General features: G+C 35.5%; 2 protein-coding genes across 2 annotated transcripts; one reads left to right on the forward strand and one right to left on the reverse strand.

Annotated features, from left to right (window-relative positions):
• Positions 1-1,217: 1,217 nt before the first annotated feature.
• LOC105038419 (serine hydroxymethyltransferase 7) lies at positions 1,218-9,208 on the forward strand. The gene is made up of 4 exons (XM_010914231.4): positions 1,218-2,500; positions 4,236-4,650; positions 8,394-8,495; positions 8,647-9,208. Exons 1-4 carry the CDS (start codon positions 1,454-1,456, stop codon positions 8,868-8,870), a joined length of 1,788 nt encoding a protein of 595 aa, XP_010912533.1. The 5' UTR covers positions 1,218-1,453; the 3' UTR covers positions 8,871-9,208.
• A 12,607-nt stretch (positions 9,209-21,815) lies between these two features.
• LOC105038420 (uncharacterized) lies at positions 21,816-22,827 on the reverse strand. The gene has a single exon (XM_010914232.3). The coding sequence runs from the start codon at positions 22,776-22,778 to the stop codon at positions 21,831-21,833; it is 948 nt and encodes a 315-aa protein (XP_010912534.1). The 5' UTR covers positions 22,779-22,827; the 3' UTR covers positions 21,816-21,830.
• Between the last annotated feature and the right edge of the window lie 4,085 nt (positions 22,828-26,912).

The following is a 26,912-nucleotide window of genomic DNA, read 5'->3' on the forward strand; positions in this document are numbered from 1 at the left end:
GGATCCCCCATCAGAAAATTTGACAAGAAAACTTGTTTTGTAGGTTTTTTACCATCTACCACTCAGATGCTACAACTCGACTCACAGTCGACCATCTCATCAGAGATTGATAGTAACATTTTTCTCTCAGCATTTTTTCGGCATGACTATGAATGCTGAATTGCTGACCATTGGCTGTTGTTGGTTTGGCATACCTAATCCCGATTTGCCTGCTTGCCTTCAAGCTTTTTTGGTGTGTCCATCGCTGGCCACAGAATGGAAGGTAGAAAAAAAAATAATATGGGGTTGTCCTCTCATTCGCGATACTTTATCCACCATGACTATCTTATCCACATGTGAATAGGATTGATCTGGCTCTTGACTATGATAAAATCCTATAACGCTACTATTCGGTATATATACAATTAGGAGTGGCAATTGAGTTAGATCAAATTTGAATTAGATCAAAAAATTTTAAATTGAATCTGACTTATTTATTAAATAAATTAACAGATAAATAAAAAATTGAATCTAACTTATTTAATAAATAAATTATAAAAAAATTGACAAAGACTCTGGCCACTTCTACACCTGTTTATCCTCTCTATTATTGTCATGGCTCCCTTGCTGCCATAATCGATCTATATACCATCATCCAAATATTGATCCATTTATAATATAAATTTATTTAAATTAAATTTAAATTTATTTACGATAGATCAAATTGGATGCTAATTTTAGATGTCCTGCCGTTCGGACATATGCATAAAAACTCATATACAGACATCCCTACCGTCCTTTTATGCAACACCCATGATCCAACGCCAAACCATGCCACCAAACATTCTCCAGCTCATTCTACCAAAAAAAAACATTCTCCAGCTCGACCGGATAGATTGGTGCGAAAAATTAAAAACTAATCTCCCGGTGAAATGTCGCAAAGGAGCCGTAATAGGGTCAGACCTCAAAGCATCGTTTTTGACATAACTTCCAAACGAAGAAAGAATTTATTTTAAAAATGAGGGCGGTGAAGTGATCCCTTCGGTGAGAACAAGGTGCATCCACCGTCCACCACCACCCCGAGTCCCGTCCGGGTGCACTGCATTCCCCGCCCTCCGAAGGCCTTCCCGTTACCGTTCAAAAATCCCGGTAGTCGCACCGCCACAAGGTACAGCCTGCCGCCTTTCTCACTTCCCTTCCCCACCTCCGACCTTTTCCCATTTCTAGATTTCGGATTCACGTCTGGGCCTTCTCTCTCTCGGCTCGCTCGCTCGCTGCTCGCTCTACTATTCCTCCGACGGCCGTTAATGGAAGCGCCTCCTCGCCCTTTCTCCTATTTCCGCTACTGCTACTGCCGCTGTTTCCGCGAATTCTGCCGCAGCTGCCGCTGTTTCTGTTGCTGCTACTGCTGCTCTTCCTCCCCCGCCGATTTCTAGGCTAGGGTTAGGGTTTGGCTTCTTGATTTCTCCTCGGCATGGATCTCACACGCCCCCAATCCGACCTCTCGCTAGGGTTCCACCGTCCCCACGCGGCCGCGCCGCCCTCGGCCGATGATTCCGTCGTCCTCCAGATCGAACCCAGCCTGCGAGACCCCTCCGAGACCCCCCGGTCCATCCCCCTACAGCTGCTGGACCAGCAGTCGGGGAATCTCGGCGACGTCTCCTCTGTCGGGGCCAACGATCCCGACGAGTCCGAGGACGAGCAGCCGGAGGAGGAATTCAGTATCCTGGGGTACCCGATGTGCGTCAAGCGGCATCGGAGGGGGGAGTCTTCGTCTTCTTGCTCGTCGACGTCGCTCCACCCCTCAAAGAGGGCTGCCGCGGGGCCGGACCCCGAGTCTCGGCGGGCCGCCGTCCGTGCCTGGGGGAACCAATCTCTCTCCGCCGCGGATCCGGACGTGTTTGACACCATGGAGAAGGAGAGGACGCGGCAGGTCCGGGGAATCGAGCTCATCGCCTCGGAGAATTTCGTGTGCCGCGCCGTGCTCGAGGCTTTGGGCAGCCACCTAACCAACAAGTACTCCGAGGGGCTGCCCGGCGCTCGGTACTACGGTGGGAACCAATATATTGACCAAATTGAGCGGCTTTGCTGCGATCGTGCCCTAGCCGCCTTCGGCCTTGATCCTGAGAGCTGGGGTGTAAACGTCCAGCCATACTCATGTACCTCTGCTAACTTCGCGGTCTACACAGGGCTGTTGCTCCCGAAGGATCGAATCATGGGGTTGGATTCACCTTCGGGTGGGCATGTGAGCCATGGCTACTATACACCCACTGGTAAGAAGATATCGGGGGCCTCGATATTCTTTGAGAGCTTGTCGTATAAGGTGAATCCACACACAGGGTATATTGACTATGATAAGCTTGAGGAGAGGGCGATGGATTACCGTCCGAAAATACTGATCTGTGGAGGGAGTTCTTACCCAAGGGAGTGGGACTATGCTCGGTTTAGGAAGATAGCGGATAAGTGTGGGGCCGTGTTGATGTGTGATATGGCTCAGATTAGTGGGCTTGTGGCAGCCAAGGTGAATAATTTTCTCTGAAAAAAATATTTTCTTCTCATATAATTTTCTGGTCGATTCATTGCTTAGTGTTGTTTAATAGATTAGATGTTAAAGTTATCGAGTTTCACGTTAACAGTATGCACGTCTCTCTCTCTTTGTGTGCGCGCGCGCGCACACATATAGGGTTAATTACCTTTTTTGTCATGAAATATGGATAAGCAGAATCTGTCTCCATATGCATGCTAGTCTTAGATTTGATGGATATTGAGGCTTGTGTTGTGAGTTCTCAAATGTTTGCCTAGATATGCGTGAAGCTTCGAAACATAATCTTAGCTTCAAACCTCTAGGTATAAAGCCTGTATATAGGGAAAAGAGGATTCCATATTACCATATTTTTGTGCTTTCTAATGGAAGTCAGTGAAGACCAGCCAGGGTCCTCTTTTTTTATTTTTTGGATCTGCATGTGTAAGGTTTGCTCGACTTAAAAAACAAGGAATAAACGTACTGTCAATGGAATTGACAGCATTGGCAGTTTAAACATTAAATATCTGCAAGGAAAGGCAGCAATCTAGAGTAAAAAATCGTTAAGGAAGAGCCTAATTTGTCATGAGAGAGGTATTCAATTTAAAGGAGTATAATTTTGTTGAAAAAGTAAAAATTGTTGGGATGAAATGGTCTTTGGCAGTGCTCTAGCTTAATTATGATGGAAGCCTTTTTCGGTATTCCATTGTGATCCAGTGCTAAATGCATGACTTTCAAATGTCTAACATTCATAACTTTGTGAATCATAAGCTTGGATACCGACAGTAACAGTTATAAGTGTAGCAATATAGTTTATCTCGCAAGGGTTATATGGATAATGTTAGTTAGATAAAGTATTAGGTCACAAAAGAGAAACAAAAGCTGGACAGAAAACTCAGGACATGGATATGTAATTTTGAAAATGAAAAGACAAAGTCAAATCAGAATATTAAAACATGCAGTAAAATTTAGCTTGTCAAATCCTCGAAATATTTACATAGCTAGCTTTTTCTACAATTTGCAATAGTCTTTTATAAATTCAGAAAACTGCTTAAATCAAGATAGTTATGGCTGCAGTAAAACCTTGAAGCTATGCACTGTTTTATCCTTGTCGAAGAGGTGAAAAATAAAATGGTAATGCTTGTAGAAATATGACTCACAATGCAATAATTTCGTACCATTAATCTGTTAGCTGGACTTGCAGAAAACAGCATTATCAGTTTGAGCATCTCTTGAATGTGCTGATACTTATTTATCTGTAGTCCTTTCCTATTTACTGATGCTATGAGAAGTGGAATATTGCTGTAGGTTTATATATTTAAGAAACCATTTTGAGAGTTAGGTAAACTTGATGACTGGATTAGGTGGGAACTAACTATCATTCATTCAAGGAACTGGAAAGAATATAATCATTTGTCTTTTACTCCTGTTTTAACCATATATTGCAAGGTAATGGTTGTGAACTTTGATTCCAATTTTTCATCTGCTCACTATAAGAGCTTTTGATCTGTTCATTTTATCTAAAATGAAGTTGTTAATATGCTGCCTGTTATTAATTTTTGAAATGGGTAATTTATTTTTGCATTAGATAATTAAAATTTTTAATTCATTGTTCATACTTTTTTTTTTGGGTAGAGTCGACTTTGCTTAATGTATACCTCATTAGCTTCAATGGTGGAGAAAAAACTGTCAGTTGTTGTGTGTGTATGCCATCATTATTAATTGTGTTTTGCAGGAATGCCTTAGCCCATTTGATTTTTGTGATATTGTTACTTCCACAACTCACAAAAGCCTTCGAGGTCCTAGGGGTGGTATAATCTTTTTCAGAAAAGGAAGAAAGTTGAGCAAGCTGGGACAGCAGGGACTTTCTCTTGGTCAAACAGATGAAGCCGAGCAGTACGATTTCGAAGATAGGATAAATTTTGCTGTTTTCCCATCACTTCAGGGGGGACCCCACAATAACCATATAGCTGCTTTGGCAATAGCTTTAAAGCAAGTGGCTACACCTGAGTATAAAGCATATATTCAACAAGTTAAGAAAAATGCTCAAGCATTAGCTTCTGCTTTGCTGAGAAGAAATTGCAGATTAGTCACTGGGGGTACAGACAATCATTTGCTACTTTGGGATCTAAGAACATTTGGGTTGACAGGTATTTCAATCTCTGGACAGTTTTTCTGCTTTTCTGGCATGGTACTGTTTTCTCGAGCATGTTAGCAGGCCCCTATTAATTCTAAAGGGGCTTTTTGTCCAGAATTTGATATGTTAAATCTTATTTCGAGGAATGACAATGGCATGATTAACCAAGTCTTTAGGTTCTCTGTTAGTAATGGAGGAGAAGCAATGCATTCTTTAAACTGCTAATCACCTTGCAGCTTTTATTGATCTTCAGACCTTTGCCTCTTTATTGTGCCCTCTCACCGTCTGTGTGTTTTCTGTTTTTACGTTCGGCTGGGCATTTTTTTTCTTTACTACTTTTGTTTGGTTTATCACGTATAAGTTGTAAATGCTGAATAATGTTGCAACGATAAATTTTGAGGGTGTTCTCCAGAATGTTACCCCATATGCTAAAGAAGAAAGGGGAGGGTTGGAGGCCATAGGTACTTGATTCTTTTTTGATAAAATTTTTGATGTTGATGGAAATTCTGTTCACCTTCACTTCTTGTTTTAGGGCCTCTAACTAGAAGGTATACACACTTGTTAAGGAAGGGTTGGAGGAATTCCTAAAGTACTGCAACATCTTTGTTGTTGTAACATCTTTCTGACAAGAAAGGGGAGTTGGAGATTCTATATGGGTTAAGGTTTGGAATTGAACCTAGCTCATTCACTAAAGGACTGCATAACAATCATCCTATGGTGCTTTTTAAATGTTCATAATAGCTTTAAGCGGTTAGGGAACACAAAACCTGAACCAGGTTAGCTACTTCCATTAATTCTTGAAATATAGATTCTTAAATATAAATAGTTATTTGATATAATCTAGGGAAAGTGTGAGGATTGTCTGATCATATCAGAAACTATGCATTACAATTATATGGTCGCTAACAACAGTCTTTCTTAAACATTGTTTCATAATTTCTGTGTGATGAGCCGTTCATAGAGAATGTTGTATGCTTCTTTATTTTCAACCATCATGTCTGGAAGGTAGGTATCGGTATTATGCAGTGTAATATGCAATTAGGTGTGTCAGATGCCTTTGGAAGATAAATTGCAGGTGGTAGGTAGTGATTGCCCAAGCCTTACCACCATGGAAGGATTGTTAACATTTAATGGAGCACCAATCAACTGTTGAGATTATGGTGATACAGATAATTGGACCTTAGTACCATAAGAGATCAGGTTTCATGGATGTGAGATTTATCAATATAATTAACAGCACAAATGTGGCACAATAGGATGAGTTCTTATTAGAGGATTGCAGATTAAGGAAGACCAAATTTGGCAATATATTTGTTTCACCAATCAGTATAAAAGTAGAGGTTTGGTGAGATTGCAGAGCAAAATATTAGGATGGGTTTCGAGCTAGTTGAGGTATAGAAAGCGACAAGGTTTTAAAAGTGGTAGTATCTTGGAGCTAAGTGGGGAACCCACACGTCTAAGTTTAGGGAGTCAATGATGACAAAGTTTATAGGTGAAAAAAAGGCAAAAGAGAAAATCTGGCTTGACCCTCCAGATTTAAAGCATCATTCATGAGGACAGAGAGAGGAAAGAACTTATTGGCCTATGGTTATTGTTAACTGGGAGGAAGACCATGTCCATTGAAGACATGTATCACAAGCAACAATAAGTGGCGACATTGTTGTATTTCAACTGCTCTTTTCTTTGGGCCTGCACTAAGAGTTTAACTTGCTCCTGAGTCCTTAATCATGAGCAGTGCCTTATATATCCATCGGGATGAAAGTCAAGACTTGGTTAGTTCATTTGTGTTCATTAAGGGCATAGTTGTCAAATAGCCCGTGCTACTCTGGCTGGTAGACTATAGCCTAAGCACTCACCCAGGTAATGGACTAGGTACAAATTTACTTGATCATTCTTTGATTCAAGTAATTCCTTTTTACCTTTAGATTTTTTAACTACTTCAAAAGTTAACATTTTAAGATGCCTTGAGATATGCATTGCGAACATAAATAATTAAGTCTCCTTCAAGTTATATTATCATTTGTTATGCTTTTACTGAATTTGTAATAAATATAATAGAAATAATAACATATAATATTGTTGTTGTTTTAGCTCGATGGTGGAATTTGTCTAGCTTCCTTTGTCATTTGTCTTGCTAGATATTGTAGCTAAAGTTGCGATTGTTGAATGAAAGATCTTTTTGCAGTTACTTGTTTAACACCTAAATTTAAGTTAATTTATTTTTTTTAACATTGTAAAGTTCAAAGTTTCTCAGTCGCATCTTAGTATATATGTCATATAAGAAAAAGATTGCAACAGTATACTTATATATATATATATATATATATATATATATATTATGTGTGTGTGTGTGTGTCAATATATATATATATATATATATATATATATATATATATATATATATATATATATATATATATATATATTATGTGTGTGTGTGCATTCATATGTACACATATATGTACATATGTGTACACATATATGTACATATATGTACACACACATATATATATATATATGAATTATGGTTTTATATATATACACATATATGTACATATGTGTGCATTTTTTTACCCATATTTATATGTAAAATCTAATGTTACCTTGGTACATGTACATTCATATATAGTACATGTTTATACATACATCTATATAATTTGATATACTTACATTTGCGTATGTATGGGTATATGAATCTTTGTGCTTATGCATGTATATGAATGATGGTCCAGGTGAGGTTTGCCTTGGTGGTCAGAGGTCTATTTGTCACCTAGGCAACCGCCCGTAGGACCTGTGGATAAGAGTCTGTTAGCATGTAATCAGTCTGCTAGAAACTTTACTAGCATCTTGAGGGGGGAACAAAATGTGGACTATCATATGTGGAGTTACTTGGACATGGTCTTGGTAGATGTTGATCCTGCATGTTTGATGGTGAGAAGCTGGAGTATTTATTTCCCATGGCAATTTTAAGTGAGAAAGAAAAGGATCCTAATGTAAGATTAAGATCTTTGGGGCTTGCATGGAAGGATAGCATCTTTCGTTAAAGGACTTGAACAGATGGTTGTTAGTTATGGTCCATAATAGATCACCACTCCTTTCTTTTGGGTATTTACATGTTGTTTAGAAAACTGTGACACCACAACTGTGTGCTACCGCCTGATTTTCACATACCTTCTAGCGGTCTTGAACATACCAGGTTAACTTGCACTCCATGGAGCTAGCCTGCTGTTGATGGGGCTTGGCCTAGCATAATTGCTAATGGATCTGGCATGGATGAATAATGGTCTGTTAATTTTGATAGTCATTTTCCTAGCTATTGGGCCTGATAGCCCATAAGGATCTTATAACATATTGATGCATGTTATTAAAATACTCATTATTAAATTACCAAGTACATTTAGAATATGAAATTTTTTTGTTAGTGGCATTGTCCGACCAAGATCAAGACTTTTGCAACACAGAATGTGTGGCCAGTTAGGGTGGTTCAATTTTGACTTTTTCCCATTATTTGCTTTTTCTTTTTACCCACTCATAACACACAAAATGAAGTTAGGAAAATAAGAAATTCTTGACTTCTAGAAATTTAATGATGTTCATCGCACATGTTGCCCACACAGGCCACATCAGGATCCACATTCTCTGAAGATCATTTTTTGTGAACGAAGCTTATTTTTCAAGCATAAGTCATAGTTGATGCGATTCACTCTGTAGAAAACTTAGGCATTTCTTCTTCCTGATTATCTTTATCTTGAACAGGTAAAAACTTTGAAAAGGTTTGTGAGGCCTGTCACATTACGGTAAATAAAACCCCAATCTTTGGTGATAATGGTGCCATCTCTCCTGCAGGAGTGAGAATAGGTAATCTCTCATAAGTTTGTGTGTTTGTGTGCTTGTGCACATGCATGATGTAATTACTTTTGTGTGCGTCCATCCGTGTGTGAATCTCAAATTTACAGTTTCAGCCTGTTGGAAAGATCATACACACTTATTTTGGTTTTGCTATCAAAAGGCACCCCTGCCATGACTACAAGAGGTTGTTTAGAGGGAGATTTTGAAATGATTGCGGAGTTTCTTCTGAGGGCTGCACAGATAGCAAGTAACGTGAAGAGAGAACACGGGAAGTTACAGAAGGAGTTTCTCAAGGGTCTTCAGAGCAATAGAGATGTTATCGAGCTTTGTAACTGTGTTGAGGCCTTTGCTTCGCAGTTTGCCATGCCTGGGTTTGATGTATAAGTGGAAGGCGACCAGCTGATCATCTTGCTATATCTATATCTATATCTATATATATATATGTATATATATAGATATATAAATTAAAACAGATGGTAACAGTCCTAAATTCTTTGCCATACCCCTTGTGCTTTCCGATATCATGGTAAATTTAGGCTCTTCTTTATTGGATCTGTTTCATCAAATATGCATGTTGCTGTATAAAATTTGAAACCTGCCATATCACTCTGTGCTTACCTACATCAGTTTTATGTTATTTATACAACTGAATGAAACACTGCTTTCATGCTGTTACCTATATCTTTTGTAAAAATATGAGAGAGCTCTATCCTCACTGTCAATTTTGTTCCAAATTGCTAGTATGGTCATAATTCTTGTGAAGTTGCTATATGCTTAGTCTATTTAATCTTGCCTTCTCTATTATGTGATGCCAAGGGTGTTATTTAGTGTGGTCATGTCTATTTTGCCCTTCAGTGAGCTGGGCAGTGTGCTCTGGTGCGAAGTGTGGAAAGAATTTGACATTTTTTGTATTTTCCTCCATGCAACATGCATCGCAAGATCTTTATATGGCGTTGTGGTAAACATCAGATTGTGCTATGCATGTGGCCTTTGGGTTTCTTGTGTTGTGATTACAAATAAGGTTGTGCGATTATTGCTCTAGTGGTTCCAAGGGCTCCAAAGCTACAATGGTGCTTTACAAAAACAGGGTCAGTTTTGCTTAATTATGTATTCTGTGCTTGTTTTGCAAGGGGTTCATTTTGTTCATCAACGGTTGAATGCAACTTTGATTCGTTGGTAGACTGGGGGGAGAAACAAAAACTGTATGGATTGACGCATGTGGGTGGAAGTAACTTGTATGGACCAAATAATAGAACTCCAGCAGTCATTAACTCTTGTGCTTCCACTATGATTGTTAATTGCTCTAAAGCTATCGCAATGACTTGCTGGTGCAGTTTTTTGAGTTGCCACCTGTTTGAGGATAGAAAGACGCATGGAAGGAAGAAGTAGCGGTGTTGCCATATGGTTGAATGCTTGCTGAAAGTTTTCCTATGGTAACACTTGTGATGTAAGCCCCAGCTCCTGGTTCATTTCAGGGGCACGTCTGACACATTTATTTGAAGTGGAAGATTTAAATCCTGAGGTATCCTGGACTAGTCCAGTTGTTTATGCTCTAACACTTGTCATCATTTTGAGTATAGTCTCTTTTTGGGGTCCGGATCTGAGCAGTTGAGCTAGGACGGTTGCCCGCTGGTCGTGTGGTTTAGCTGCAGAAGTTGTTTATCTAGTGGGTTCACAGCCCATTATTATCTTGAGGACCCCAAGGGCAAGTGGATCCCCCAATTCTCTAAAGGTGGAAGTGGTGGTAAAGGTGCTTGTAGAATTCTTGAATGGTTTAATCCTGTGAGTGTTTCAGAAAACGTTTAGAAACGTTTCATTTGCGCCACGCTTTTCAGAAGATACCTTTTTTTCTTCTTTTTTTTTTTTTGGATGTGAAGGGAGGCTGAAAGTCACCCTTCTCTTTTAAAACTTTTATGAAGGGGATTAGGGGCATCAGGTTCCGAGGAGAGGTGAAAAGCATGACATTTTGAGGTCTGGTGATACGACGAGATTGGCGATTTAGTGATGAAGAAAAGACTGGAATTAGGCAACAGATCAGTCAGTCTGCTTTTCAGAAGGCTTTTCATCACCTTCTTCCATCTGTCGAACGCTAAACAGAATCAGACAAAAGCTTCCATCACAACTATGCTGTGCAGTATGGTATTTTTTATTTTTTAATTTTTTAAGATTTTTTTGAAATATTTTTTTAAAAAATTAATTTTAAATGAGAAAAATAATTTGATATTATATTTTTTATTTGAATTAAAATTAAAATTTTTATTTTTTAAAATTTAAAATTTAAAATTTAAATTTTTTTTATTTTTTTCTTTTTTGTTTGGAATATTTTTTAAAAAAATTAATTTGAAATAAGAAAAATAATTTGAAATTATATTTTTTATTTTAATTAAAATTAAAAATTTTATTTTTTTTAAATTTAAAATTATAATTTTTATTTTTTCTCATTTTTTAAATTTTTTGCTTTTTTATGATATTTTTTATTTTTAAAATTTTTTAAGATATATTTTTTTGACATATTTTTTTAAAAAAATTAATTTCAAATGTCAAAAATAATTTGAAATGATGTTTTTATTTTAATTAAAATTAAAATTTTTATTTAAAATTTATTTAAAATTATAATTTTTATTTTTTTTCTCATTTTTTTTAATGGTATTTTTTATATTTTTAATTTTTTAAGATTTTTTTGAGATATTTTTAAAAAAATTAATTTTAAATGGAGAAAATAATTTAAAATAATATTTTTTATTTGAATTAAAACTAAAATTTTTATTTTTTAAAATTCATTCAAAATTATAATTTTTATTTTTTTCTCATTTTTTTATGATATTTTTTAAAAAAATTAATTTGAAAAGGAGATTGTAATTTGAAATGATGATTTTTATTTGAATTAAAATTAAAATTTTTATTTTCTTAAAATTTAGAATTATAATTTTTATTTTTTTTATTTTTTTTATGATATTTTTTTTACATTATTTTTTTCAGATATTTTTTTAAAAAGATAATTTGAAATGGGGATACTAATTTGAAATGATGATTTTTATTTTAATCAAAATTATAATTTTTATTTTTTTATAAATTTAAAATTATAATTTTTATTTTTTTATTTTTTTTGAAAAAAAATTAAAATCATCAAAACAAATGGTATTTTTTAAAACGTCATTTTTTTAAAAAGATAATTTGAAATGGGGATACTAATTTGAAATGATGATTTTTATTTTAATCAAAATTATAATTTTTATTTTTTTATAAATTTAAAATTATAATTTTTATTTTTTTTATTTTTTTTGAAAAAAAATTAAAATCATCAAAACAAATGGTATTTTTTAAAACGTCATTTAAAATGACGTTTTAAAAAATATCATTTGTTTTGATAATTTTAATTTTTTTTTTACGTTGTCTATATGAAAAATGTGAGAAAAGATGGGTGATGTGGCCATCATAAAATATCATTCAAAATGATATTTTATTCTATTTATATTATTTTGATAAATAAATTAAAAATTAAATTATTTTTATAAATATATTTTTTTTAAAATTAATTGAGTAAAGCACTCCTTATTCTTGTGCCGGTGGAATCATTAATGGTAGATGAAAAGAAACAACAGCCACAATGAAAAGCAAAAAAATCCCTCTTTTTTCTTTAATATCCGCAATTGTCTATATTCCGATAGATGTGCCCTTGGCTTGTCTCGAGAACCAGACATATCTATTGTTTTTCTGAATGTTTTTACAGCAGAGAGATCGTTTGGATGTGACAGCTACCCTTTTCTGGAAATCGTATATTCTTATGCCGACCGTTGAAGCTTTTGCAACCCATCAGTATTATGATCACCTCATAGTTTCTCCTACGTCATTGTTCATGGAATCTGAAAGTCCCAAAATTACGGCACCCCTCCACCCCCGCCCCCCTCCTTCTCTCTCTCTTATCTATACTAAAATCTAAAATAGATAAAAAATCTAATCACTTTAAAAATAATTTTATTTTAAAACTATCTTGAAATAGCAAAATGAATAAAAAAAATAGCAATTAAAAAATTTAAAAATAGTTTAGATAATTATAACATAGATCTTAAAATAAAAACTTCATTTGATTTCTTAGGTAATATAAGTATAAATGTTAAACGAGTAGCAGAGTAGTATTTAGAGATACATTTGGTACTTATTTAGATGAGAGATATATTAGAATAGCTGATTTTCAGATAGATAGAGAATTACTTAGTGCAGACATTAATTCTATTAAAAATAAAAAAAAAATATGATTTTATAAAATTTATAATAAAAAAATAATATTTCATAAGAGAAGTATGGTCTGTCCAAATGAGAGCTGAAGAGAGAAATATTTTTTTTTGACTGATTTATAAAATACTATCCTAAAGGTTTTGAAGATGTAAATCCTAAATATCAAGAGTTGGAAATTAAAATTTTTTTTCAAAACTGGACGATACCTCCAAATAGAAAAAAAAAAGGCAAAAACTAGATACCAAAAGCCTGCTGAAATTTTCACCGATGATCTAGAAGTTACTTCAAAACCTAGTAAGTTGATCACTACTACAGAAAAAATAAAACTTAAATTACTAAAAACAAGTACTAGTCTGCAGAAGATTATAACTGAGAATCATAAAGAAACTCTTTCTGAGATAATCTCTGAGCATTCAGAGCAAGAACAATAAGATTGTATGAATCATCCTCTTAATCTTGAGAAAACACAGATTGATAACTTTCTAGAGGATAAAAGAGAATCTAAATTTAATCAGGATTATTATGACAATTCATTAGTTAAGATTGGTGACTTTACAATAGATATTATACCCAATCTTTTAGAAGCAGACACTGAAAAGATTGGTGACTCTATCATAAAGCTAGACACTGCACCCAATCTATTAAATGCTGAAACTGAAAATAATGTATCTGAAGAATCTGATAAAATTTTGATCAAAGAGAACATCTCTGATGACATTATTTACGATACTGAATTTCACTTACTAGATCACAATAATAGTTATGAGAGAGGAGCAAGTGAAGATTGTAATGAAATCATTGAGACTGTTTATGATCTTGATATTAATCTAAATTCTATATATTTATCTGCTGAGTCAAGCATAGGCATTAGTCAATCAAAGGTACCGATTGAAAATAAAATTATAAAGGAGATTACTGAAGAAGAATATTTAGATCTGACTAAAGAACCTCCAACACTTGATCCTTCGGAAGCACAATTAAAAAGGAGTTCTTGGAAGAATCAAATGAAATTATATTGGACTAAATTAATAAAACTCCTTCTGATGAAACACTTAAAGAAAATACTTTTATATTTGATTCTTGTGCTTCTACTTATGATTTGTTCAAGCCAGACTCTTTATTTGATTTGAAATCTTTAAATCAGTCTACTTTAAATCCGTCACTCTCATTTAATAAGTCTAGCTCAAACCCTTTATCTAAAGAGATTCATGAAACTTCATATTTTTCTAAAGATAAAAAAATTAATAATTTCTTAGTCTTAGAAACCAGTAGTCTTTTGGAAGTTAGTACTTCTGTAGAAAGTAATAACCTCTTAGTCTCAAAAAATACTGAGAATAAGAGAATAGTTAGTAGAAAAAATATAGTTAGTGAATTGTTTATCTCAAAAAATACTGAAGATAAATTAATTTCTAATTATAAACTTATAGTTAAGGTCCCTAGGATAATAAATTATTATCTTAGACCGACCTGGGTGGATATACAGTTATCAAAATCTTTTGATAACTTATCCACTATCCATTCCAAGAGGAGATCTCTTGGTTGGAATCCTGATGGATTTACCGAATTTCAAATGGTTAAAAGTTGTCATTAACTGACAATGATACATTTTAAAGCCAGTAAAATCCATGATTATTCATAAATTTTAATTGCTAAGACAATGATAAATTACTTGTTGAGGCAATTGAAAGGTTGGTGGAAAACCTCTTCCACTAGCTCAGAAATTGTGAATATTATTCAGAAGAATTCTAAAGACAACAATCCTTTAGATTATCCTCTCAACACTATAGATAAGTTATATGTAGATATTAATGATCAGTTAAGTAGTCTTAGGAGTAGAAATTTAATTGAGTTTAGATGGTATAGAGATATTTATTCTGCTATATTAGGATCTTCTCTAGGTTTAAAAAGATTTTATTTAAAATTATCTTCTTTAAATTTAAATTTAAACCAATTTTTAAGCTTAGGAATTGATTTAGAAATTGTTCTTTTACTCTTAGAAAAAGATAAAACTAGGATAGAATACATAAGTATTATCAGTAAGATAAATAAAGTAATTCTTTTTGATAAATCTAAATTGACCAGAGATCCATCTATAATGTCACATAAAAGATTCAAAAAGAAATTTGATAAGAAAACTCAAAAAATTTCTAAGAAATTCAATAAAAAATAGATCTGCGATGCTTCATTTAAGCTAAAAGATGGATATCATTTTAGATATGAAACTTTGTTAGATTCCAGAGCTAAAATAAATTGTATTAGACAAGACCTAATTTCTTCAAGATACTTTAAAAAATTTAATCAAAATCTCCAAACTACTGAAGGAAGAAATCTAAAAGTAAACCATAAGGTCTTTAAAGTTCAAATATGCATAGAAGAATTTTGTATTAAAATATCATTCTTATTAGTCAAAACTCTAAAACTAAGAGTCATATTGGGAAACTCTTTTTTGCCTCATCTTAAGCCCTTTACTATTACAAAGAAAGAAATAATTACACAAGAAATATCTTACAAAAATAATACAAGACCAAAACCCAAAAATAAGAGAAGAATGAATGATCTCTACATTTCTACAAATTTCTATTATCAATCTAAATTTTGACTGAATAATTCATATATAAAGAAGCATAAAAAAATCTAAGAAGAAGTTTGATAAGAGAGATCGAAAGATTCCAAAAAAAATAAAAATCTTTTGAGGCTATAAAATAAATACCACTAGACTGTTAGATTGCTAACAAATAATACTATAAATATTTAACTGTTAATAATATCAATAGATTTAGGAAGAAATCCAATAATGACTGCTTTAATCGATTCTCTGAAACTAGAAGATCTATAAGATTAGATTGAGAAATTTTATCTATAACTTTAAAATCCTAAAATAAAGTCTCTATCTAAGTCCTAAAACTGAGGTCCTTATTTAAAAACAACTATTCATACAAAGTAAAGCTTAAGAAAGATCTTATAAAATAAATAGAAAATATGTATATTATAACTGGTTTTATAAAATCTTATACATTCTAAAATTGGAACTAAATTCTTTAAATATGAAAACAAAATTTTATCAGAAGAATACTTTGAACTGTTATCATAAATACTTGCATAAACTCTTCTGAATAATAGAAACAGAGATGCTGTTAAGACAAAGAATTTCCCTAAAGCTAGCCCTTAATACTTTTGATATACTCACATCTTTATTTTTTTTCAGAGACTCAAAGAAGAAGAAAAAAGAAAAAGCCCTTTTATATGATGAACTAAATAAATACTTAAAATCTTTGGAATCCTTCCATTCTGTTCTTTCTCAAGAAACATGCTCTATAATTTATAAAGCATGAGATGTTCATTTATTCCGATCTGAAAAAAAATTTCTCCACCATATAACCAGTCTAATCAACCACTTAGCAGAAAAAAAATATTCTTTGAAAGCTATCGAAGAACATATTTATAAAATTGAAAGACAGATAACACAATCTACTTCTGAACTCATCTCTCTCTATAATCTCTATGAAATACCAGAGACGTCAACAATGATTAAGTTCAAAAGACTTGATTATTGAAAAAAGATAAAAGAGATTTTAAATTCTGAACTCCAAGAAGATATTTATAAAAAAGCAACTCAGTCGGATGAGTCAAAGAAGCTTTTTGAAGATATACAATTATTCTTAGACAACTGGATCTATCCCAAGCTCTTTCTACCCCTGATAAATATACTGACTAGACCAGAAGAAATCAGAGCTTTATATAAAGGGCTTGTGAAGCTGATATCAATAGACTGTGCCATGCCATATGATATATTTCCTTTCATTATTGCCACTATACTAAGAGATGTGGAAAAAAATCAAGAATATCTTGAAGTAAAAATATATAGTGGTATAGAAGAAAAGAAGATAGGAGGTATTGAATATCTTTTTCAAATCTACAATATCACTGTTTTTGAGGATGTGGATAATCAATTAAGATTTCAGCCAAAATTGATATAAAAAAAAATCTGTCAAAGACTTTGCTCCATCTACTGAAGAATTTGATCTCAAAGTCTATGAAGTAATATCATATTTAGAAGTTTATTGGGCAGCCAGAAAATTACAACAACAAAAATGCTGAACTGATGGGCGAATTTAGATAACTACTGATTTTCCAACAAGAATACCAATTCAAGAGGACCCTCAAGATCTTCTGTATAGAGAAAATTCATATCCAAAATGAAGTACTCTTCTCAACTTAGAAAATTATCCTGAAAGAATTCGAAGCCAAAGACTATTCAAAGAAGGTGTCATATCGTGCCTAAAAATTGAAGAAGAATTTGAATACAATTGCAGGCAAATAGACATCCATCTATATTATGGCTAAAAAAATTGAGCAAGATAATTTTTACCAGTACTCAACCACCTCACTTTAGAAGGTTGAGCTTTGTAAAAAAAAAAAGAAAAAAAAGAAAAAAATTTATTTTCTATTAACCCTTCTACTAATCTCTTGGTAGATAAAATTTTTTTTTGTAGGTACAATCCAGTGGCTCTTTTATTAGTTACTTCTACAACCAGATGATTACTACTATTTGCTGGAGACAACAGTTACTACTATTTTCGAAGCCAGTTTAATTCTCAGAGATGATTTATCTTCAAAATTCGGTCTACACTAGGATCCAAAAATGACAAGCAAACTACAGGAAGATTTCTAACATTGTCACTATTCATTTACAGAAAGATTTCTAACACTATACAGAGACGACAAGATGCTACAAGAATTCGGACTTAAAAATCAATTAAGTTCCAATTCGGATCCGACTTCTAGAGGCTTCCTGACTCCAAACAAAGTGAAGTCCGCTCAGACTCCAAAATAATTGAAGTCTGCATAGTTTACTTCCTCACCTATAAATAAAGGGGAAGGCATCCGCTCAAGGGGAGGCTGAGTGCGGAAAGGCAAGGCCAAGAGGGGTTCTATGAGTGCTATGACAGAGTTTTTCTTTGTTATCTCCATCCTTCCTTTTTTTCTCTTCTTTTCTCTTAGTCTTTTTCCTTCTTAAACTCTTGTTTTAGGGACAACACCATGTGAAGTCTCTTTTCTTCTTCCACTTTCTCCCTTCCACCATCATTTACATCCACTAAGACATCACCTCATCCACTTTCTTTGGTTATTCGTTCATCATATACCCTCTTTTGTTTTCATTCACTAGACTCCATTCTCCCATCCACTAAACCTCCACTTCTCATCTACTATAAAGACCCTCTTATCTTTCTTTGGAGAGAGAGCTTTCTTTGTTTATAAAACTTCTCAGGAAGTTTTATTTTTTGAGAAGAAGCTTTCCTTCATCCACCATAACATCTTCATCACTTCTCTTCTATTTAAAATCCTACACATACTTTTCTCCATTCCTTCCATCATTTCCTTCACAGATATCCTACAAGCTCTATCTTAGCTTCACTAATTCATGTGAGTTTTGTAAATAAGCATGTTTTTATATGTATTAGCATATATTAGCGCTCGTGATTTTTATTTAAGTTTGTTTAAACTTTATTAGTATCCATAAAGTTTGTAAAGTATATGCATTAGCATATATTAGCGCTCGTGGTTTGTTTTTAAGTTTGTTTAAACTTTATTAGTATCCATAAAGTTTGTAAAGTGTGTATTTCAATTTCTTCGGACTCTATGTAAGTGTGCTTTTATAAATAAAATATATTTTTTTATTTTATTATTATTAATTATATTTCAAGCTTCTTTCTTTATGTTTAAGCTTGTTTACTATTCATTACTGTTCATAGTTATTGTTTAGTACTATAGCTAATTACTGTAGCAGATGCACTATGCAGTACTATAGCAGATGCACTGTGCAGTACTGTTGAGTACTGTAGCATGTTACTGTAGCACGACGGTAAACAACCGAAATACTACCGAGGCTGTGAAGTAAACAACTGATCAGTCTTCTAAAGATAAACAACCCTAAGATTGGTAGAGATTGTGAAGTAAACAATAGATCAATCAGGGTAAACAACCCAAATACCATCTGTAACATGCTATAAGATTGTACTAAAATCATAGTGCAATCTCTTGTGAAGTCGCAAAGTAAACAACAGAGCGACTATATGCTATCTAATTAGTTAGAGTATTCTGTTATGCTTTTTAAGCTTTTGTTTATTTCTTTGCTTCATTGTTTGAGTACTGTACTGTACTTTATTTTATTTTGTTAGTTTTATTTATCTTTTATTTTGTTCTTAGTTAAGTCTTATTTCTTTCTGATAGCAGTCTTTTCTATTTTAGTTTGCTTTTATTTATTTACTGCTGCTAGTTACCAATTAGTCCTAGTTACTATAGTTAGTTAATAATCAGTTTGTTCTTTTTGTTAATTTTATTTATTCTGTAGTTAATTTACCTTTTGATTATAGTTTATAGGTTACAGTTTACTTTTAGTATAGTTTTCTCTATAGTCTATTTATTTTATTTATGTTTATTTGCTTTGTTAGTCTATTTATAGTTTTAATCTTTCGTAACTCTCAGATTAGTCTATTTACTTTGTGTTGGATAGTTCTAGTTTTAATCATTTTAGTTTTTCGAAGTATAGCTCTTTCGACTTGTGCTATTATTAATTAGTTTATGTTTCAGTCTATAATTTCTTATATTAATTTAGTTTGGTATCATGTTTGCGCCTTAGTTTGCACTTTAGTTTTCCATTAGCCTATGCTTTAGTTTGTTTTCGCCTTCCATAAGCCTGTATCTTAGTTTGTTCCTAGACCTCCTTTATCCTGTTCATCGTATGTCTGAGTCTTGCTAGTCTTTTACCTTTATTTTTACCCTAATCTCTATAAGCTAATCTGTCTCCTATCCTAGGATTATCTGCAGTTTTGATCTATTATACTCCTCAATCATTATCATTTTGTTTTTACTCCTGGGTTCCGAGCTGTTTATTATACGGTGCATGCGGGCAGTATCGTATATCTTATAGTTTGCGTATCCATTCAGTGCTTCTATGTGTACGCATGTAGTCTATCCATTTATTGCTTCTACGTGTACGTACGTAGCCTAACTATTTTACTGCTTCTACATGTAAGCACGTAGGTTACGCTGCTGTGACAATATACCTGTGGCGTTGACCCACTCTCTCACACATACACCACGGCTTCCACGCATACGCGCATTGGCCCAGATCAAAGTTGCTATATGCTTAGTCTATTTAATCTTGCCTTTTCTATTATGTGATGCCAAGGGTGCTATTTAGTGTGGTCATGTCTATTTTGCCCTTCAGTGAGCTGGGCAGTGTGCTCTGGTGCGAAGTGTGGAAAGAATTTGACATTTTTTGTATTTTCCTCCATGCAACATGCATCGCAAGATCTTTATATGGCGTTGTGGTAAACATCAGATTGTGCTATGCATGTGGCCTTTGGGTTTCTTGTGTTGTGATTACAAATAAGGTTGTGCGATTATTGCTCTAGTGGTTCCAAGGGCTCCAAAGCTACAATGGTGCTTTACAAAAACAGGGTCAGTTTTGCTTAATTATGTATTCTGTGCTTGTTTTGCAAGGGGTTCATTTTGTTCATCAACGGTTGAATGCAACTTTGATTCGTTGGTAGACTGGGGGGGAGAAACAAAAACTGTATGGATTGACGCATGTGGGTGGAAGTAACTTGTATGGACCAAATAATAGAACTCCAGCAGTCATTAACTCTTGTGCTTCCACTATGATTGTTAATTGCTCTAAAGCTATCGCAATGACTTGCTGGTGCAGTTTTTTGAGTTGCCACCTGTTTGAGGATAGAAAGACGCATGGAAGGAAGAAGTAGCGGTGTTGCCATATGGTTGAATGCTTGCTGAAAGTTTTCCTATGGTAACACTTGTGATGTAAGCCCCAGCTCCTGGTTCATTTCAGGGGCACGTCTGACACATTTATTTGAAGTGGAAGATTTAAATCCTGAGGTATCCTGGACTAGTCCAGTTGTTTATGCTCTAACACTTGTCATCATTTTGAGTATAGTCTCTTTTTGGGGTCCGGATCTGAGCAGTTGAGCTAGGACGGTTGCCCGCTGGTCGTGTGGTTTAGCTGCAGAAGTTGTTTATCTAGTGGGTTCACAGCCCATTATTATCTTGAGGACCCCAAGGGCAAGTGGATCCCCCAATTCTCTAAAGGTGGAAGTGGTGGTAAAGGTGCTTGTAGAATTCTTGAATGGTTTAATCCTGTGAGTGTTTCAGAAAACGTTTAGAAACGTTTCATTTGCGCCACGCTTTTCAGAAGATACCTTTTTTTCTTCTTTTTTTTTTTTTGGATGTGAAGGGAGGCTGAAAGTCACCCTTCTCTTTTAAAACTTTTATGAAGGGGATTAGGGGCATCAGGTTCCGAGGAGAGGTGAAAAGCATGACATTTTGAGGTCTGGTGATACGACGAGATTGGCGATTTAGTGATGAAGAAAAGACTGGAATTAGGCAACAGATCAGTCAGTCTGCTTTTCAGAAGGCTTTTCATCACCTTCTTCCATCTGTCGAACGCTAAACAGAATCAGACAAAAGCTTCCATCACAACTATGCTTCCTTTCTTTTCCTTCTTTCCTTTTTTTTTTTTCTGTATATTATAATTTCAAATAAACAAGGAATCTCTAGCCATCCCTCTTATTCTTGTGCCAGTGGAATCATTAATGGTAGATGAAAAGAAAGAACAACCACCATGAAAAGCAAAAAAATCCCTCTTTTTTCTTTAATATCCGCAATTGTCTATATTTCGATAGATGTGCCCTTGGCTTGTCTTGAGAACCAGACATATCTATTGTTTTTCTGAATGTTTTTACAGAGGAGAGATCGTTTGGATGTGACAGCTACCCTTTTCTGGAAATCGTATATTCTTATGCCGACCATTGAAGCTTTTGCAACCCATCAGTATTATGGTCACCTCATAGTTTCTCCTGCGTCATTGTTCATGGAATCTGAAAGTCCCAAAATTACGGCACCCCCCCCCCCCTCTCTCTCTCTCTCAATAGCTCTCTATGCAATGGTACAATCAACTGTAGCTGGAAATGAAACAAAACATTTGAACAGAAACTGAGAATAGAAAAGACAACCCAAAACACTATCCTAGCCTCCCATCTCTTTACCTATGGCTGTCATTCTCTTTTTCTTATCTTTTAACACTTCCCTCTACCTCTGACTGCATATGTCCAGCAGCTTCTTTCTCCCTTCCACAATCTCATCGAAAAAGTCGTCCAGCTGCCCAGTAATATTCTCAGTTCCAGATCTCAACAGCCCAAACCACAACTTCAAGCCCTCCACCCTCTCCCTGAGCCCTTCTCCTCCATCTTCACACCCCCTACTCCTCTCCAGCTCCTCCAAGCCGGCTCTCACCCTCCGGAACTCGTACATCAGAATTCCCGGCCGGCGGTCCATCCTCTCCATCTCCCCCACCACCCTCTGCTGCAATCTCGCCATCGCCACCATGAACCCTGACCCAAAGAAGACCGAACCTTCAATGGCTGCCACCCCGCTGGGGCTCGGATATTGCCACCAGCAGACCAATCCCCACAGCAGGAGCATGACGAGAAAAGAGCCGACCCTCCTCATTGCATAGAGAGCTCCCCTGAATCCATCGAATCCATGGAGCTTGGATTCCACCGGCACTTTCTCATCGAGCCGAAGCGAGAGAGACTCGATCCTCGTCTCCACCAATACCCTATTCTCCTCTTCCACTCTCACAGCTTCTCTCTGGCAGACCGATACCGCCCGCATTACCTGTTTGGTGAGCTGAGGATGGAGGTGGCGAAAGCCATCCTCGAGCGAGAAGATGGTGTCAGCCCCGGTGGAATGGTAGTAGCTCTCCATGTTGGAGGCGCCCCTCTTGAGGACATGGCAGGCCTCCGAGAGGCGGGAGCTCTCGTCCATGTACTCGTCGAGCCACTTCTCGCCGACAGGCAGGTGGAGCTTCTGGACCAGTTGGATGAGCTGGGAATGGAAGGAGCGGAGGAGCGACACGGCTCGCTGAAGGAATTGGAGGGACATGAAGTTGTCCGAGGCGAAGCAACGGTCGAGGTCGTCGAGGCCGTGGGTCAGAGAGGAGAAGAAGCCATCGACAGAGGTGGAGGAGGGCTTCATGGAGGCAAGGAGAGAAAGATATGAGAGACGTGAGATGGGGAGATGGATGTGAATTGGGTGCAGTTGGTGGAGTTTTAACTTTTAACACCGGAGGAAGTGGGGGAGGGTGGCCATGATGGTTGTTTCCTTTGAAGGGGAAATGATGATCGGGAATCTTGCGTTGGCTTTGTTTAGTAGTAGTAAAAAAGACAAGAGAAGCCAGTTACAGAAAACCCACCTCATGGCTTTTTCTCATTGCTCTCTCTCTAAGAGGAAAAAAAAAGAGAGGGAGAATCCTAAACCTTCTTGGTTTTAGGGTAGTGTCGAGCTGATTGTGGCTTCCATAATTGTTTTTTGTGTTTTACCTTGGTGTAGGGAAGAGTGGGGTAAGGATTGCAATCCAATCCAAGTTGACTGGCTTGACCGGAATCCCTCGAAACGGCGATTGCGGTGTTTGTTGGGACTAATGAGAGACATTATTCTAGCACCGCATATAATTATAATGTAATGCATTAATAGGATAACAGGATTTGGTTCGTATCTTTGGCACGAAGAGATTGATTTTTTTTTTTTTTTTTTTTTTTGCGACATCAACCATTGTATCGCATTTTGCACAGTTTTCAAGATAATCCAATCCCTTTCTTTATAGCTTTATGACTCTCAAAGTGGACATTGCGCAATCCAACGGTGGACGTAGGGAAACAAGAGAAATCGTCATTTCGCACAAAAGGTACAACCCGAACCCAAGACATATTCCACGTTTGACCATGATGGAAGCCACGACCGCGAAGGCCATGATGATCCTCTTGCAGTACATGGACAACATCTTCGGATGGACCAGAATGAGAGATCTAATAGTGGGTCAATCTAGCTAGCTGCTTGTTGGAATTTGTACTGCAGAATCTACAGGGAGAAGGGACAGCTTGCATCATTGATCATCACATAACGATTTACTACACAATCTCTAGCCACCAAACCGCATGAGTACTCAATCTGACATCTTCCAACCATTGAAGTACAAAATGTAAATGAGTAGCATGCATGATGAGTTATATAATAAAGCAAAACTTTAACAACTACTGCTGAAATATTGCAATAAGGTCTACGATGTTCGATGATTCATTGAAATGGATAATATTAACAATACAACATCAGTATTGCAAAAATTAGGCCATTAACACGAAATGTGAATTTGAGGAGTATAGCTACAAATATAAAGGTTAAAACAAATTGTGGTAGAGAATCTCCCAAGGCATATACGTCAAGCCCTTTCTACAATAGCAAGAACATAGCTTGTGTGTCATCATAGTTCTTTTGTGCAAGAAGCCTATTGTTGGCTAGTGGTTAGAGAGTCGGGTCTAAAATTGTCAACCTCACTTCCAAGACTTAATCCTCTTAAAACCATCCACCTACTAGGCTGAGGCTAGCCAATGCATTCCCAGTGTTTTTCTCATATAGGGTGTACATGATATTGGGATGAATAGAGTTTCAAATTGGGCAGTCTCTGTGGGTGTTATTTGTTTGATTTGTGTTCCTTTCGACGCTTATGATAGATAAGGCCGAGCCCCTACTGACCTCTATGAAGTGACAGCCACAGCAAGAGGTGGGAAAAGTTTTCATCACTCTTGTGCCTTCTCTTAGAGACGTGGGATAAGAATAGCTTTTGCCACTCTTCTGGATCGCCATCTCCGAGTGTCTCCTCTATCTCTCCTCCATGACTTAGAGGAGAATATGATACTATAATTGGCAATCTCCTATGCACTCGCTATGGAGTGGAGACTATACCAGACCTTTGTGAACTCTCTAGATTTGAGAGAGCTTAATTAGAGCAGATTTGGGCAGATAGCTTATAAGAAATCTCAAAATTAGACAGCTTACAAAGTTAAAATTGCCTTGGTAGAATTGGATTAATTTTTCCATGTGGGAAAAATTTTCAAAACCAAAATTCGTTCTGGCGATTCCCATTCTATGAATGTGGCTTTTCCACAGCTTCCTATTTGGGATTCTGGAGAGAATAAAAGGACTCAAGAAGTAGAGTTGATGTTCGAACTGCAAGCAAGATTATATTCTTGAGACTAGAAAGTTTTGCTTTTAGAAATAAGTTGAGTAGTTTGACATTTTTAATCCACCTGAAGGGGATTTTCTGAAGAGCTATGCTTGCAATTGTTGAAGCTCGAGTTAGCATTTATAATTTGGTCAAAATAAGACAAAATGAGTAGTGTTGTCCGAACACCATATACTTAAATCTCTCAGCAAATCTTTGATGAATAGCAGCTACTACTGTCTTAGAAGGAGATTGCAAATCATGTTTGATGGAGAGATTAATTTTATAAATGATTATGCTCTTGTCGGTATGATAAATAAAGTATTAGGGAAGACAATGTACAAAAGTCGAAGAATCTATTCAAAACTAATCTCTATTGCCTATGATTGTCTCACAAGTCTCGGTCAAGTTCATGCGCACCTATATTTTTGTCAAAAAGGTTCATGCACCGATGAACTCGAGAAGGTGACTTGGCAGATAAAGGTGGAAAAAATGACTGGTAGTTAGGTTTCAATGTGAAGTCAGCTGACGTAGCAACCTTATAAAATGACAAAGAAATCTACATGAGGAACTAGGCGTACACTTTACGCTTGCTTGAGCAAATGAAAAGGGCTGTTAGAGGTCAAGCTTAAATAAGTGCTATAGGCTTATAGCGACAATAGGATAAACTCTTTAAGTTTGGTTTACCTCTTACACCAGGATTTGAGGAATTAGGGGTATTTGGACAAAGGCAATCCAGTTGATAGCTTGTTTCATGCAAGCCTCTTTCTACCACACAAAAAGGAAAAATAAATCATCAAATACCCACTGGGAAGTCAAATTGGCAACCCAAGAAAATGACCAATAGGAGACTAAAAAATACTGATCTTTTTTCAGAAGATATGTCTTAGAGTTTTAACTACAGATTCTGCTGAGTTTTCATATGAGAAGTATTAGCAACACTCCCAAGTTAAATGCATTTTTGCTCGTTGCGTTTCTATTGGTCCCTTTTGGGACCTATAGAAACATTTGTCAAGCAACTCCATTTTAAATGAGGTTTGTAAATGAGTAGTGAATCACTTCTGTTTTTACTTTAATTATCAAATTACAAGTTCTTAGTTAAAGACTTGAAAGGACTTGGTGAACGGTGACCTTGCGACATAGGTGGTACAAATATCTTTTAATAAGCTTTTGAGGTAAAATATTCTCATTGTCTGTGAGGTTGTCTCGGTAATAGCTGGTTAGAGATGCACTGCACCAACATCTTCGAACTTATTATTAAATCAGCACTCAACTAGGAAACATGAGGCTACGAAGGTATGAGGATTCCTAAATTTTCCTATGATATTGTTAATGGACATGGTACATGTGGGGACGCATGGTTGCAATGGTACTTGCGAATCCTTTTGCTGGCTTGAACTTTTAAAGCTGCCATGGACAAGGGATGACAGCTGATGCATTGAATCTAAAAGATTTTTTTTTTTTTTTTAAATTAATGAGGAACTTTAGTTAAGGTATGACACGCAAGCAAAAAAAACCAACCCAATTATAATTTTTAGTTTTTATGATTTTTTATATAGGCAATGGCCTGGAACACTTTGGTATTGTTTCTGAGATACAACACATCTCATATTCCAATAGCTAAATTCTATCAATTCCGAAGGAAAGCTTTCTGTCCTCACAATCTTTGTTATTGATTATGTTTTATGAGAAAATCCACAACTCCAATGGCCTCTCGACGAAATTGATTGGAATTCTTTGTTGTTCCTCTGGTCTTCATTTGATTATGAATGTTTTTCTTGGATTTCAAATTCTTAACAAATAGTTGGAGTGTGAGAGAAAATCAAAAGACCCCATGAAGGCAAAGATGAAAACGTGCAAACACCATTGTGTGTGTGTGTGTATGTGAAGTGTAGACATTCTTGAGGACTTGTAATCCAACAAGTGGGTGGTGCATTATGTTGCACCATTTTGAACAACCAGATCCCGCAAGGTCCTAACGAAATGTTGAATTATGGCATTTGCTAGTTACTATTTTTCCTTTTTTTGGTACATTACCATATTTTTTACCATAAATTTCTGTCCTTTTTTTTGTTATCATTCATTTTTAAGTTTCCTTAGGCTTAAAAGCA

The sequence above is a fragment of the Elaeis guineensis genome, chromosome 1, assembly GCF_000442705.2.
Source record: "Elaeis guineensis isolate ETL-2024a chromosome 1, EG11, whole genome shotgun sequence".
Lineage (NCBI taxonomy): Eukaryota > Viridiplantae > Streptophyta > Magnoliopsida > Arecales > Arecaceae > Elaeis > Elaeis guineensis.